At 49.1% G+C, this 15,869-nt stretch overlaps 1 protein-coding gene across 4 annotated transcripts in view; it reads left to right on the top strand.

Annotated features, from left to right (window-relative positions):
- The window catches only part of ASCC2 (activating signal cointegrator 1 complex subunit 2), a 39,198-nt gene extending 31,918 nt beyond the window's left edge, over positions 1-7,280 (top strand). For all 4 annotated transcript variants that reach the window (XM_037510858.2, XM_054695241.1, XM_054695242.1 and 1 more), the window contains 5 exons: positions 1,536-1,629; positions 1,715-1,845; positions 2,449-2,548; positions 3,569-3,648; positions 4,122-7,280. In XM_037510858.2, coding sequence (XP_037366755.1) covers positions 1,536-1,629; positions 1,715-1,845; positions 2,449-2,548; positions 3,569-3,648; positions 4,122-4,293 — 577 coding nt within the window. In that variant the 3' untranslated portion in view covers positions 4,294-7,280. The remainder of the gene's footprint in view (positions 1-1,535; positions 1,630-1,714; positions 1,846-2,448; positions 2,549-3,568; positions 3,649-4,121) is intronic.
- Positions 7,281-15,869: the final 8,589 nt, after the last annotated feature.

Here is a 15,869-nt window from a genome sequence, read left to right as displayed (position 1 = left end):
AGACAAAAGAGACCCAAGACACCAAGGACTACAAATCCCATAGTGTCATCACCACCGAAGGGAGGATTGTTGGGAACTGAGGGTGGAATTAAGCAGCCAGGCTTGGTATATAACCAGACTTGTGTGCCTTGGGGGTTGCTGGCCTTCAGCGTACTTTTGGGATCCCAGTTCAGCAGAACTGGTAGGATGCATTCATATCTCTCTCTCCCCCCCCCCCCCCCCCTTTCTTCCACTCTTCCTCCCTCCCTGGGTTCTTCCTCTCTGCTTTTCCCCTTTTTGTAAATTAACCCTTTATTAACCTTTTTGTGTGTATCTACAGTTGAGTCTTATTATAAGTCCCTTTTCAGCACCCAGGTGAGGACTCACACTCAGGCCAATCCATTTCACATCGGTTGCCCTGTAACAATAGGGGTCAACTGTGGTAAAATGGCAGTGCAAGGAAGAGGCCAGGGCCTCTCTTCCCCTCTTAATATCCAGAAGTCCCCTGGAGCACCCCAGTAAGAAAAACATATTTGACCTTGCTATTTTTTTAAAAAAGATTTGATTTTATTTATTTTTGCATGGAAGACTGGGGTGTAGGCCAGGGGTATGGGGGTGAGAGGATTCACCAGAGACAGAATGGGGAGCAGAACAGGCAGACTGACTGAAATACACTACTGAGGGGCGCAGCAGGCGAGACAAGAGAGGTCTGCTGTGCTATGTGGGTCAGCACCCTGGCTGGGGATTGAGCTCAGACACTGCAGAGGACTGTCAGGGTGATAGAGCTGAGACTTAACCCCTAGACTATCAGGGAGGCCCCCTTGCTTTCTTAAATGTTTGTTTTTTAGAAAGATTCAAATAACCTTAGGTGCCTCCTCAGAGTAACCATTGTCATTTGGCTGGGCACTCACTAGTCCTTTCCCCAGTGTGTTTGCATGCATAGCTGCGTATGTGTTCAGGAAACAGAGGCTTGGTCTGGTTTGCTTTCTGCTTGTTGTACAGATGGGCTCATACTGTGCGTTTTTCTGTAGCTTGCTTTTTTCTCGGGTGTTAGTCTTAGAATTCTTTCTCTGTCAGCACAAACAGATCAATGTCATTCTTGAGAACTGCCGCCCAGCATTCTGTAATACAGATGTGGGACAGAGCATTTGGCTGTCTCATTTGTGATGGTCATTGCATCACAAATTACTTCCCCTTTTCCACTGGTACAAACAATGCTAAGAAAAAAATCCCCTGTGGGACCTCTTTGTGCTCATGGCCAGCATTTTTCTAGAATGGACACCTCAGAGAGGAATTTCTTGGTCAAAAAGTGGGCTACCAGCTGCTCCCGGGATGCCAAAGGAGCAAGTGGCTGGACCCATTCACTTGGACCCCCTGCAGCAGTGAGACTCCCAGCCTCCCACACGCCCCTTGTGCTGGGTGTCAGTTGTCTCAGTTTGTGTCAGCCTGAGCGGGAGAGAGGTGAGTCCATGGGTTCTCTGGACCCTTATACTCCACAGTCTTCAAAGCCTGATAGTTTTCCTTCTTCTCTCCTCACTGTTCTATCTCAATGTCAGGAAGGAGGCGAACACTCGGAAACTGCTGAACGACAAGCGGGAGGTGGCAGCACAGCGGCAACGCTATGAGCAGTACAGCGTGGTGGTGGAGGAGGTAGGGTGTAAAGCCGCTGGGCCAGGCTGGGGGTAGGAGACCATGGACCCCAGGCCCCTCCCATCAACACTTCTGCTGTTTGCAGGTGCCGCTGCAGCCAGGTGAGAGCCTGTCTTACCGGGGTGACGACTATGAGGATGAGTATGATGACACCTACGATGGCAACCAGGTGGGCGCCAATGATGCCGACTCGGATGATGAGCTCATCAGTCGCAGGTGAGGCTTTCCAGTGGGGCGGCAGAGAGCAGGATTCCAGGGGCAGGCGGCTCTTGGCCCCCGGGCCTCTCCCAGAGCCTTTTGTTTGTACAAATGGGAATGCCAAGGACCTGATCACATAAGCCAGGCAGTGGCAGAACCAGGGCCCAAACCCAGGCCTCCTAACTCCTAGTCCAGTGCTCCTTCCACCCCCAACCCTTGGCTGGTTGGTCGTCCAACCCCTCCCTGAGTGGGACAGCATTTATTTGGTTTCATGCAGTGGTTTTACCTTTTTCTTCTTAATTGTAGAAAACTTACCCCAGTGGAATTTTATGGAAATTCCCCAATACAGATAAAAGCAGAAATGTCCTGACTAGAGAGGACTGGACACTCCCCGCCTCCACTCCAGCTTAGCCTCCCCTAAGCCCTAACAGACACTAAGACCCTCAAAGAGTCCGAGGGCTGGAGCAAAACTAGTTCATGAAAAGCACTTTGGGTTTTCCTGGCCTCCTTAGCCAGTCCCCCTCATGGGAAGGCCCTTTTGCTCAGCTGGATTCCCTCCTTCTTGCGGGAATTTCCCAGTTTAATCTAATCTTTGATCTCACTTTTTCTGTGACCCCTCAGGCCCTTCACCATCCCTCAGGTGCTGAGAACCAAAGTGCCCAGAGAAGGGCAGGAGGAGGAGGAGGACAATGAGGAGGAGGTGGATGAAGAGGCCCCCAAGGTACCTCTTGGCAGGTGGCAGTGGTGGGGGTGGCAGATGAAGGGAGGATGCAGTTCCAAAGGGTATAGTGGGAGCAATGTGCCCCTCCCGTATTTGGCCTCAAGGCAGCCCCATCTTCACTGCGCCCTTCGAGGCCATATGTGTGCTTGGAGAGCTTATAGTTTTCAGCTCACCTCTGCTGCCCGGTGAGGGCCCAGGGGACAGATCAGAGAAGGGCCTTGGAGCTGCAGGGTTCATTAGGCCCAGGAGCCTGAGGGCCAAGTAAAGAACAGCTTTCAACTGCTGTGCCCAGGATGGCAATTCTTAAAATTAGAGAAGACTTATAACTCAAGGGCTTTGAAGGTCATCTGGAAAATTCTATTTTTCAGCAGCTAAACTTTTTCTTCAAGTGGAATCTTAGCACCTCAACATATAAAAAGGTTAAAAGTGGATTGAGAGAAGCGGCAGCCTGAGGTCCCCAGAGCCCCTCGCACCCTCCCACCAGAGTGACAGATTCGGACATATCTGGGGCCAGGCCACCAAAGGAAATGAGTAATGGCATGGAAGACAGTTTTCAAGCGTGGGTATTCCCACAGCAGGTTACTGGTGTCACTGGAGTGAGAACCAGTCAGCTTCCAGGGGTGGCTTAGCTCTCAGGGCCCTATGTGACCTCTCATTTGGCCATCCTGGTCTTTCTCCTTTTGTCCCCATTTGTTGTCATCATTTCCCAACTGTAATGCACTGGCCCCATCATGCCTGAAGCCTTTCCAGAAATCCTAGGTCGCTGTAGCTGCCTGCCCCTTAAGCAGGAGGTGGGAGGCATAGAGAAGGGGACTTCAAAAGGGAACCTTGGACCACAGCAAGCCCAGCTCCATTCTAGGGTGTTGCCCGGCTACACTTTTGCTCGACCCTCTCCCTACTGCTGGCATGGAGGTGTCAACAAGATTCAAGTGGTTGGCACTTGAAGACAACCTTTACCACGGCTCCGGGAAATGAAGCAACTCATAAGTCTAGATTTTTTTTCTCTCCTCCCCGCCACAGCCTGACCATTTTGTGCAGGACCCTGCAGTGCTGCGGGAGAAAGCAGAAGCCAGGCGCATGGCCTTCCTCGCCAGGAAGGGGTGAGCATTTTAAGCAGCTTTTTCTAATGGGAGGAGACCTATCTGGGGACAGCTCAGCCAACCACCCAATAAGCTCTTACAGAAACCCTAAATGTTTTTTGTGTATTAACTTAGTCCTCACAATGAATAGCTCTATGAAGTATCTACTACTGAGGTAACTGAGGCCCATCCCAAGACATCCTCCTGTCCTTGTTGTAGTCAGTGGTCAGGCCACTAGCTGGTCCTCTCCAGAGCTTAGCCAGGTGCCCATCCACAGACAAGGCTCAGAGAAACTCCAGGTACACGACTGGTTGGATCCCCAAGGTTATATCCCTGCCAGGTTCCACTTCTCCTCCCACCAGAAGTTGGGACATACATAGGTGTCCTGGACCAAACTATGGGTCCTCTCCCAGGGACCTCGAGGAAGAAATGGGCTCTTCCCATCAAAGCCTCTACTGGCTGATGGGCCCTCCTGGGCGTTGTTCCTCCTTTAGGTACCGTCATGACAGCTCTACAGCAGTGGCCGGCAACCCTCGGGGCCATGGGCAGAACCGGGAGACAACCCAGGAACGTAGGAAGAAGGAAGCCAATAAGGCAACACGAGCCAACCACAACCGGAGAACCATGGCCGACCGAAAGAGAAGCAAAGGGATGATCCCATCCTGAGGCCTCTGTGCCTGAGCCAGCAGCTGGGAGGCAGCAGCACCAGATCCTCCAGCTGCATTACCATTACCTGGGGTCTCCTGACCAGTTGGCCCCTGCCTGGGCCCCAGTTTCTACTCCACCCCTCAACAGCCTCAGCTTTGCAGCCCCTGAGAAGGCCGCCTCCTCATCCACCAGCCAGCCGTGAGCGCCTTCTTACAGAACACACAGTGCCTTACCCCACAGCAGAGGAACCTGTGGGGCCAGCAAGCAGGCAAAAGGGGCAGGGATAGAGCCCCAAGGCAAGCCCCTCGGATCTCGTGCAGCAAGATACCACTTCCCTTTTGCCCTGGACAGCAGGAACCTTGTATATTCAAAAACAGAGGCCTGCGAATAAAGTTTTTGACCCTCGAGCAATGATCCATGATGTGCGGTGACCCATCCCCCATTCTTCAGTGACAGCTGCCACCTGGGGAAGAAGAGGTCAAAATGATCACTGTGCTCTTTTCATCGACCTTTCGTTATTGCCTCTCCTGTTAACCCTCCTGATGTTCTGACTTGCTGTGTGACCCTGAGATCCCACTTCTCTGAGCCTCTGGTCCTGGCCTGTGGAAGGAAGGGCTGAGGGGGTGTGGCCATGGTTCTTCCTGTTACCTCATTCAGTCCCCCATGACCTCCACCCTAGGAGGAAGGTACTATGTTCAGCCCCATAGTACAGATGAGGAAGGTGAGGCACTGAGAGCTGAGATGTCTGCCCAGGCCATAGCCAGGAAGTGGCAGAACAGGGGTTGGATACTCAGTCTGACCTCTGACCATGAGAGGGTTCTAGATGCCCACAAGTGGTGTCCTCTCCATCTCATAGTTGGCAAGAGGACACTTGCCCAGAGCAGAGCCAGTATCAGAACTTGGTGCCTCCTGCTTGTACATGCACTCTGTTAAACCCTTCAAAATTGAAGGGCCGGAGATGAGAAGAAATGAGATGTCACTGCCAAGTCCTGTTGAATTGAGTGGGACTTAGGCCGCTTCTCTCCAGCTCCCCTTCCAGGCATGGCCAACTGACTCCTGGCATGGCAGCAGCTGCCTGAACTCCCCACTCCCACAATGTTGCTGATTAATAGTGGATCAACAGTCAGGCCTTGGCTGGCCTGGCCTGGAGTCCGTCAGAGGAAGCCAGGTCCCCCTCCCGGCTAGACCTTGACAAATCACCCTAGATGCTAGTGCAATTTATTTGCACGTGGTTAGGATGAGCATCTGAAGCAGTAGGCAGACAGGCACTTGACGAATTGGTTTTCTTAGGTCAGCCCACACAAGTGAAAATCAATAGCAATTCCTCTGTCTCCAGCCAGTTCTCTTGGTGCCTTTGAGATGCAGAGCAGATGTGGGGGTGGTGTCATCTCACACTGCTGAATTAGCTGAGATCAGGCCTGGGTTAGCCGTCCTGACAGGCAGCAGGAAGACTCTGTTTCCTCCCAGGGACATTTGCCTGGAAGTAAGCTCAGTGGCAGGACCCTGGTCCAAGCTCTTAGCCCTGGAACAAGGTGAATGGAAGAGTTGGGGGAGCTCCTGGGCTTTACCTGCCTTACCTGTTACTGTTTATACAGCCTCTCTCACCTACACTTTGTCATCTGTACCTCCCAACCACCAGAGTGGTGTGCAGGCTTCACATTAGCATCCTGAATTAAGGGATTGGGGAAGACAGGTAGTTTTTCCAAATATTCTGGAATGCAATGCCAGGTCAAACTTAGTCTCTCGTGAGGAACTGTGTACTTTTCAACCCTTTCAGGGTTGCTTTGCAAACAGCTCAGGGGGAATCCAGAATGGTGCTGGAAGGCACACCCCATCACTTCTTGGGAACTTTCCCATCTAAATGTCAGACTAGGTGAATGGTTTCCATTTTGTACCAATTAAATCCTCTGTGGAGGCCCTGAGGTTTGAGATGGGCCATTGCAGAAGTGTTAATAAGTGAAATGAACCCTGCCACTTGGTCACTGGGCCCCACCGCCCCAATACTGCTCCTAAGTAGGAATTTTCTAAGTGCCTTCTCTGTACCCTGGCAGAGAACATGACTTACAGGCATTTCCAGGAAGTTTTTAAAGCCTGTGTCTCTGAGAGGACTTAAGACTTGAGTGTCTTTGTTTCTAGTCCATGAGTGGCAATGATGGTGGATGTGTTTGTTTTGAACAGTGCTTCTGTGGCTCTGTGAGGTGGGTGGGGAAGAGCTTATCACTCTTTATCAAAGGGGACTTGGGAGCCTAGGGAGGACAAGTAACTTGCCCAGAGCCCATGGCAAGTTAGCAGCAGAGTCTCGATGCAGATCTTTTCTGTGTGCCCCCCATGGCAGATGCAATCTGGAAGAATAAATGATTTGAGAAAACCTGCCTGCCCCTGCCACACCAGGTTAAATAATATAGATAAGGAAACAAAAGTGAACCCACTAAAAAGTCGGGGCCGGGGGTTGCTCTATAACCCTTTAAAATGATGTCAATTACAAGACTTGTCGCAACTTGGAAACTAAATATTCAAGAATAAAATTTTTTAAAGAATAAATTTGAAAGCAGAATACATATGGCAATATGCCACAATTGTGAAAATGTTTTTTAAAAATGCATACTGACCACATCTAGAAGGGATTGTACATAAATGAAAAATGATGGTGAGAGCATGAATGATGGTGGTGGTGAGACCATGGTGATTTGTAATAATAAAGCATTTACTGAGCTCTTGCCATAGCCAGAGTTTCTGGTGGGCTCTGTTCTTGTATTAGTGTGTTGAATTCTCACAAAGTAGGTGCACATGAGGAAAGTAAGGTCAGAGAAGGTAGGTGACTTTCCCAAGGTTAGTAAGTGACCCGAGAAATTCAGTCCCAAGATTTTCTCCTAAAGCTCATACTCAATCCAGAATCCACCTGACATTCCTCCCTTTCCCCCACATCTGCATCTTTGTTGATGTTCTTACAAAAAAGGGGAAAAAATCCAAATAAGATAACTGCAGAACAAGAAGATAAGAAATCCCACTTTAGGGCCTCCCCGGTGGCGCAGCGGTTGAGCGCTGGGTTGCGAAGCTGCCCGCGGCCTCTGTGGCGCCGGTTCGATCCCCGGCTGCTCCCCGGCCACCGGAGGAGGGTCCCACATGGCGCGCAGACCTCTCCTGCCGCCCGCTGCTCCCCTCAGCAGTGTACTTCGGTCCTTCTGCCTGCTCTGCTCCCTGCTCTGGCTCTGGTGAATTCTCCCACCCTCCCATGCTTCTGACTGTACCCAGTGCATGTATAAACAAAAAACAAACAAATAAATAAATAAAAGCATGCCTCTATAAAAAAAAAAAAAAAGAAATCCCACTTTATCAGGCCAGAGTTATGATTCCAATTAAATATATGTTGGACGATCTGATATTCCACAGATCTCAGATGTTCTGTACCATTTTTTTTACTTCTGTTTTCAAATTTATTTAGCCTTTCTTCTGTATGTCCAGTCTGCCATTAAGCTCGTTGAATAATTCTTCATCTTTGGTGTAATCCATCTCTAGGTTAGAAGGAAGAAAGAATTAGGGGTAGAACATTCTCAACCGAAATGGGGCGAGCAGAATCTGGACAGCCCTGCGGCTTGAGTGGGGCCAAGAAACTGGTAAAGTCAAAGGGTCCAGGGTGAATATGAGGGGCAGAAGAGAGGGAGAGAGGAGGAAGGGTGTCCCAGAGTTAGAGCTGCAGAAGAGCCCAGGCCATGGTCTAACCATCTGTCCAGAGCAGCAGCTCTCAGTGTTGCTGCCTGCCCTTGGGCTCCGGGGCATGGATGATCTGCCTGGATGGGAAGAACAAAGGAAAGGAGAAAAATTACTTCTACTCAGTGGCAGACACTGTACCAGGCATTTGTGAGAAGGCCCTGGCTCACCCTCCTGGAGTTCACAGATCAAGAGGAATCTGAATGTTAAGCATTTTGAAAAAGCTAGAGTTTATGCTAAGTTCAAATAAATGAATGAAAAAATGAATAAGTTCAACAGAAAGAAGTTAAGAGCAAAAGACTTTCTAAGAGGGTGGTCGGTCACAGGCAGCAGTCAAGAGGGCAACCAGGCTAGAACGATGGAACTTAGGGGGCTCTGCCCCAGCTTTAGCAGAGAGGTAGGGAGGGAGCCAAAGGGAAGAATGGAAGATGAGGGCCTCCCCGGTGGCACAGCGGTTGAGTGCTGGGTTGCGAAGCTGCCTGCAGCCTCCGCGGCGCCGGTTAGATCCCCGGCTGCTCCCCGACCACCAGAGGAGGGTCCCACATGGCGAGCAGACCTCTCCTGCCGCCCGCTGCTCCCCTCAGCAGTGTACTTCGGTCCTTCTGCCTGCCCTGCTCCCCACTCTGGCTCTGGTGAATTCTCTCACCCTCCCGCGCTTCTGACTGTACCCAGTGCTTGTATAAATAAATAAAATAAATAAATAAAAATAAATCTTAAAAAAAAAAAAAAAAGAATGGAAGATGAGAAAGAGAAGACAGGAAAGTGGACCCATCTTGAATTGAACTTGGCATCAAAGAGGAGGAAGAGGAGATTCAGAGGTAAGGAGGGAATGTTAGCACATAGAACATGTTTGTGGGTTACCGAGAAGAAGCCAGGGAAGCCTCAGAGCACCAGGACACCCACCTGGAGAAAGCTAGTCCCCACTGAGGGGAGGGGTGAGGCCAGAGCCAGTGCTGAGCTTCCCAGACCAACCCCTAAAGCAAGGGGCACCCTGCATCGGAGCTCTAGATCTCTAGGTGCTGGGGCAGCAGAGAGGGGTCTCGACCGTGGTGAGTGGCTGTTGTAATTCTGTAGCCTAAACAAAGATTTTTTTTAAATTCAATCTAAAGTTTACTGTGTCCAGCCCGGGTGGGGGTGGGGGGTGCGTCTTCAAATGAGTTTGCAATTCCGACTTCGTATCTTAGTGAAAATTCTCTTCCAACAATCAATAATCATCAAGAGAATTTTACACAGACTGGCAGAACCCAGAGAGCCTTAAAGGGCATTGAGCACTGAGTTTCTCAACCTATTTAACCCCTCAACCTGTCCTAATTTCAGGTCCTGTGATTTCAGATACCCGCCTTTGCCCCTGAGGGTGGGAGTTTTCCTCGCTTAAGAATTACTAGTCTTGGGCCTCCCCAGTGGCGCAGCGGTTGAGCGCTGGGTTGCGAAGCTGCCCGCAGTCTCTGTGACGCCGGTTCGATCCCTGGCTGCTCCCCGGCCACCTGAGGAGGGTCCCGCATGGCGCGCAGACCTCTCCTGCCGCCCGCTGCTCCTCGGTCCTTCTGCCCGCTCTGCTCCCAGCTCTGGCTCTGGTGAATTCTCTCACCCTCCCGCGCTTCTGACTGTACCCAGTGCTTGTATGAATAAATAAATAAATCTTTAAAAAAAAAAATTACTAGTCTTCTGTGGTTCTCCCAGCCATGGAGATTGTATGTAGTGTTACTTGCTGTGGTGCAAATTATTACAACAACAGGTACTTAATTCTAGTTTTCCAAGACAGAAATTAGGACATTGAAAATGCTTTTTCTGGCTGTATGGGTTCACCCTCAACACTCTGACGTGTCCCTCAAGAGCTCTGCCACCCCAAGGGGTAATTGTGGTTTTCTCCTCCTTAAAGTGGTTTTCCCTGAAGAGCCTGGTAGAAAGGGGGACTCCAGTGGGGTGAGGACCAATCATTCCCTTCCACTTAGGACTTATATTTGCAAAGCTTACACTCTGGACTCCTACCCTAGTTCCCACTTCATGGTCTGATCTACTTATTTCCTGCTCCCCATGCCCATCCTTTTTATTGTTAATTTGTCCTAAAGATGACCTGGGTGGTGAAAAGAGCACGGATTAAGACCCCAGGAGTCTGAGGTTGGCCCCTCGACTTCAATAAGCTGTGTGATCTTGGGTTGGTCACTTTAACTCTCTTGACCTTGGTTTCTTCCTGTAAGAAGTGGAGATGATCATTCTTCCAACCCTCTTGCCTCATGGGTATAGGTAACTATGAAGGTCAGATGAGATTCTGAAAACTCCTGTGATGGGAAGCCACCATCTACTCTGCCTGGGTAGAGTAAATGGGTATAGTTTCCACCTCTTCCCTCTTCTTTTTTTTTTTTTTTTTTTTTTTAATAGAGGCATGTTTTATTTATTTATTTGTTTGTTTGTTTGTTTATACATGCACTGGGTACAGTCAGAAGCGCGGGAGGGTGAGAGAATTCACCAGAGCCAGAGCGGGGAGCAGAGCAGGCAGAAGGACCAAAGTACACTGCTGAGGGGAGCAGCGGGCGGCAGGAGAGGTCTGCGCACCATGTGGGATCCTCCTCTGGTGGCTGGGGAGCAGGCGGGGATCGAACCGGTGCCGCAGAGGCCACGGGCAGCTTCGCAACCCAGCGCTCAACCGCTGCGCCACCGGGGAGGCCCTTCCCTCTTATTTTTTTTAAGATTTATTTTATTTATTCATGCATACAAGAGCTGGGGTACCGGCCAGAGGTGCAGGTGATGAGAGGATTCACCTGAGACAGAGTGAGGAGCAGAACAGGTGGATTGTCTGAATACAAAAATAATTGCTGAAGGGAGCAGTGGGCAAGACAGGAGAGGCCTGCTGTGCCATGTGGGTTAGCTCCCTGGCTGGGAATCAAACTCAGGCCGCAGTGGCTGGTGATAGCTTGATAGAGCTGAGCCTTAATTCCTGTGCCACCAGGGAGGCCCCGCATCTGGATTTTTGCCAATAGTTCTCACCAGGACAGAATCAAGGAAGTGGCTTGAAAACCAAGGCTATAGCCTCCATGGGTAAGTTCATGAAACAGCCTCCCTCACGCCTCTTGGGGAGGTTGGGAACTGTTGAACTGAGAGTTAATAAATAAATAAATAAATAAATAAATAAATAAATAAATAAATAAATAAATAAAACAGGAGTTTATTTAGAAGAAAGTGAGGCTGCTCCCCCCATTTCTCACAGGCTCATGACAGATCCAATAAGCAGAACCAGGCCCCCAAGTCTAGCCAGTCTCTGTCACAGGAGGAGTGCAACAGATGAGGACCAGCTGGACAACTTGCCAAAGGGGATAGGGTAGCCTGTCACATCTGGAAAACCAGATCCTCCCTTCACCCCTCTTACATAAACACAGACACACACACACACACACACACACACACACACACACACGGGAGGGGTCTGCACAGAAAGGCAAGCTTCCTCCCCTAGTGTTTTAACTCAAAGTAACAAGCAATACCCAGACCAGAATTTTTCCTTGGGGATCAGTATCCTCTGAATGGCTGATGGTATTTTGCTTTGGCCATTCAGAGCAGGGGTGAGGCTCAGGGGTTAGCACCCAGCTGGCCTCAGTCATTCCCAGACTGTGACTCTGAGGTAGAAAGCCTCCCCTCTCTGAGCCACAGTTGTCTTGCCTGTAAAGTGGCAGCTTTTGACTGGTATAAGGTGTGTACAGTCCTAGCCTGCTGTGAGTCAGGCCAGTGAAAGCTCAGGGCCCTGCTCACAGGGATGCAGGAGAAGGTAAGCGGGTGCTTCCCACCAATTCTCAAGCAGCTGCCGAGGACCTTTGCCCCTCTCAGCACAGCTGTCCTGACTCCTCCAGGGAAGTGCTCTCAGAAACCTCTGGGCTCAGGACAGCCTGAACACACAGGAACTGGAGAGCGAGGAAGACAAGGCTAATGCAGCCTGGTGTGCGATGGGTGCCCTGGTAGAGTGACTCCGAGGAGGTCCTGCTCACCCTCATAGGACTGGGAACTACCTCACTGAATCCTTGAAACAAAGCTAGGCAATAAGTATGATTATAAGCCTCTTTTACATGTTCCATGATGACTGGGAATGGTCAGGTCAGGATTCAAATCAGGGTTTGCCAACGTCCAAAATCCTTTCTCTCAGCCCATCCCGTTCCTGCCTCCTGTCACTTGGCATTTGAACCAGAAGCCACAATATTCTACATGTGATTGGTTCAGCACTAAACACTATGCTTCTGTGGATATAACTTATACCTGTATTATTTTATAATTGTGTCATTCCCTTTGACAGAGGCGGGTGAAAGGAGAGGAGAGAAGCAAGATTTTTCCAAATCTGCTCTTTGCCATAGTCTCCCCGGACTGCCAGTGGAAGGAAGAGATGCCTCTTGGAGGGCCCAGTTTGAAGGAGATGTTTCATTAGGAAAGCTTAGTGAGCTGTGGAGATAAGGTATCAAATGGAATTACAGTGCCAGGACAAGGAGTAGCTTCTCTGTTGGAGGCCTGTAGCGGGGAGACAGAAGTCTGCTCACATATCAGGAAGGAAGGAAGATAGGAGTGGAAAGGACTCCGGTCCAAGGTAAAAGGTGTGGGGAAGAGATAAGGGCCGCCTGTGGAAGACCTAGGCTGCTGGGGTTTAAAACTGTGTTAGAGGGCTTCCCCGGTGGCGCAGCGGTTGAGCGCGGGGTTGCGAAGCTGCCCGCAGCCTCTGCCGTGCCGGTTCGATCCCCGGCTGCTCCCCGGCCACCAGAGGAGGGTCCCGCATGGCGCGCAGACCTCTCCTGCCGCCTGCTGCTCCCCTCAGCAGTGTACTTCGGTCCTTCTGCCTGTTCTGCATCCTGCTCTGACTCTGGTGAATTCTCTCACCCTCCCGCGCTGCGCTTCTGACTGTACCCAGTGTTTGTATGAATAAATAAATAAATCTTAAAAAAAAAAAAAACATTAAAAAAAAAATAAAACTGTGTTAGAGATGCTGAAAATGAGATTGTCAAAGGACACAAAGGGGAATGCGAGAAAGTGATCAGGCCTCAGAGGGTTGGAAACGATGCTGCAACAGCTGTTTTAAAACAGTTGCGGCAACCCAGGTTGGGAGGAACGCTCGGATGATTCAGCTATATAGTCATCCCCAAAGCGCTCAGCTGGCATGTTGTGGGTGGAATATGCTAATTGGGCACTGGTCCTTGAAGACTGTGCAGGGAGACCCCTTAATTTACTGGCTGTAGCAACATAACAAAACCGCCCCTAACAGATCTGCATTAACTAAGTACATCCCAAGTATTATCTCACATATCTTCGTAGCCACTCTGGGATGTATTGCTATCATTATCCCATTTTCCACATGAGGAAACTGAGGGGATGCAGCCCACCCAAGGTCACCCAGAGGGATAAAGAATAGCAGAGCTACAATTCAGACGCAGGCATGTACTGTTTGTGTAATCCATGCCTGGCACAGATGAGAGAGCAAAGGGACCCTAATTTGAAGTTTGCCGAATGAGATTTGAGGCAGGCTGGATCTTAAAATGTCAGGATAAGGATTTTGAATTTGATCTTGCAGATAGTGGGGAGTCATTGAAGGTGGCTGAGCCGGAGAGTTGATCTGGCAGTCATGGGAGTATAATGGAAAAGGATCCAAAGCAGTTGAGAGAGATTCTGTGCAGGAATTTTGAAGTGAGAATTTTCTGTGCAGGAGTAGCAGGAAGATAGCCAGCACCCCTGTACTCACAGTTTGTTGGCTGAGCAGAACCTAGCTCATACTTTCTTTGCCTTTCATCATAACCTTGTCCTTGATGTCGGCTGAAGTCTGCCCTTGGCATTCAGTGTATATAAATTCAAGCATATCAGCCCAAGGCTCCAATGAAAAGAGAAAAATTATTTCTACATAACATGGAGCAGTTGATGAGAGTGTAGCCTCTGGAGCCAGCTGTCCTGTAGTTGAATTTCTGTTCCTTTCTCTTTAGCTGTGTTACCCTGAATAAGACACTTAACCTCTCTGAACCTCATTTTCCATTGGTAAAATGGGGTGAACAGCAGTGCCCACCTTTGACTGAGGCTCCAGTGACATAAGGCATGCTAACAGCACCCAGAGTGGGCATGCTCCTGTGTTTGTGTGTGTGTGTGTGAGAGTGGGGTGTGTGTGTGTGTGTGTGTGTGTGTGTGTGTGTGTGAGAGAGAGAGAGAGAGAGAGAGAGAGAGAGAGAGAGAGAGAGAGAGAGAGAGAGAGAGAGAAATCCTCCTCAGGGTTCTCTGCCCACCCCTGGGACAGTGTTCATCTTTCTATTACAGGTCAGCAGCTGCCATGATCTCCATCTTGCCTGAGGAATTTGTATTCTCTCCAACTTTTCACATTGCTCAGACATTTTAAATTCATTGATTTCTGCCCTTTCCTTGGAAGACTTCAAACTCATTTGTAGGATAGTCCATGTTCCTTGTTATTGGAAGGGCTGACTGAGTTATGGGATGGAATCTATTTCTTTTTAATAACTTACATTGCTTTAGCACCCGTATAACAAAAGCAGTTACATGCTTGGGGTGGTTCACACAAATAAACAAAGGGGAAAAAATCCACCAATAACCCATCTGAAATAATCACTGTCAGGATTTTAGTTCTTATCCTTCCAGCATTATTTTAGAAAAAGGAATATACACACAGGTTTTCTACAAAAATGGGACTATACTACACATGCTGTTATCACCATTTTTTTGATTAATAATACAGTATAACATTTTTCCATTTCTCATCTCACCCTTATTAATAGCTTAATAGTATTCTATTGTACCATACTTGAAACAGACAGCTCCCTGTGATTATACATTTAGGTTATTTCTCATTATTTGCTATTAGACTACAATTGAACAACCTTCTGGCTAAATATTTGTCCACAGTCATCATTATTTCTCAGGGTAAATTGATAGTTTTTTGACTGTCAAATTGGCCTTCCTACCAGGAGGATTTGAGAATGATCATTTTTCTTCTCTTTATAATAAAAAAAACTTCACAAATTTAGTAACATAACTAGTTATTTTTATTTTGCAAAGCAGTTCTTGCAGAGCTTCTAGGAGCAAATGCAGGCATAAAATGAGCTTGAGAAAGATGGGGAGGGGATAGGGGAGTGTATGGTATGCACAGCTGGGATCCCCTCACAGGGATGAGGCTGGAAGTGCTGTTGGCCAATAGCCTCAGCTGTCAATCCTTTCAGGGGTGGGCATGTTGAGAACTACCTGGCCATCTGTATCTGCCTCTTCCTAGTGACCAACAGGGGCTTCTCCTACTCAGGACAGTTCTGAAAGGTCATTCCATAGTCAGACCTCCCCAAGGGCCCAGGACCAGCAGAGGCCTACGCTGAGCCTGCATCTGCATCCTGACTTCTCTCTCACAGGTCTCTCCCTTTGCATGGATATAGACCTCAAGTCCTTGATAAGCCTCCTACACAATAACCCCAGCCCTGAGTCTGCTTCCTGTCAACTCAGCCTATGACAGGCTGCAGAAAACTTGCATCTACCAGTACAAGCCTAGAATGTTCTAAGGCCTGGAACTTCTTTCTTTGAGCTGCCAGGACAACTTGGGCTTCACCCAGACCTGAAAAGTTTCAAGCCTTGGCAGGCAGCCCTAGAGTGCCAGGAGGTTGCAGGACAACCCCTGGCTAGGTTAATTAAGCAGTGATCTGGGTGAGGATTTACTGTATTGCAATCCTTACCCTCCTTGATATCCGAGATGATAACATCTCCAGAAATAACAAAGCATAGTTGCCATTGTGCAATGACACAGTGTATATTTTTGAGATGAGAAAAATGACTCAGAGAGGGTGAATGACTTGCCTGAGTTCACACAGCCAGTGAGTGGTTTGAATTTAAGCCAGGACTCTTCATTCTACAAGCAGCACTCTTTACACCTCACTAGAGCT

This window comes from Talpa occidentalis, unplaced genomic scaffold (genome assembly GCF_014898055.3).
Source record: "Talpa occidentalis isolate TD23 unplaced genomic scaffold, MPIMG_talOcc4v2.1 talOcc4.14, whole genome shotgun sequence".
In the NCBI taxonomy this organism is placed as follows: Eukaryota; Metazoa; Chordata; class Mammalia; order Eulipotyphla; family Talpidae; genus Talpa; species Talpa occidentalis.
This window is presented reverse-complemented; position numbering and strand designations above follow the sequence as displayed.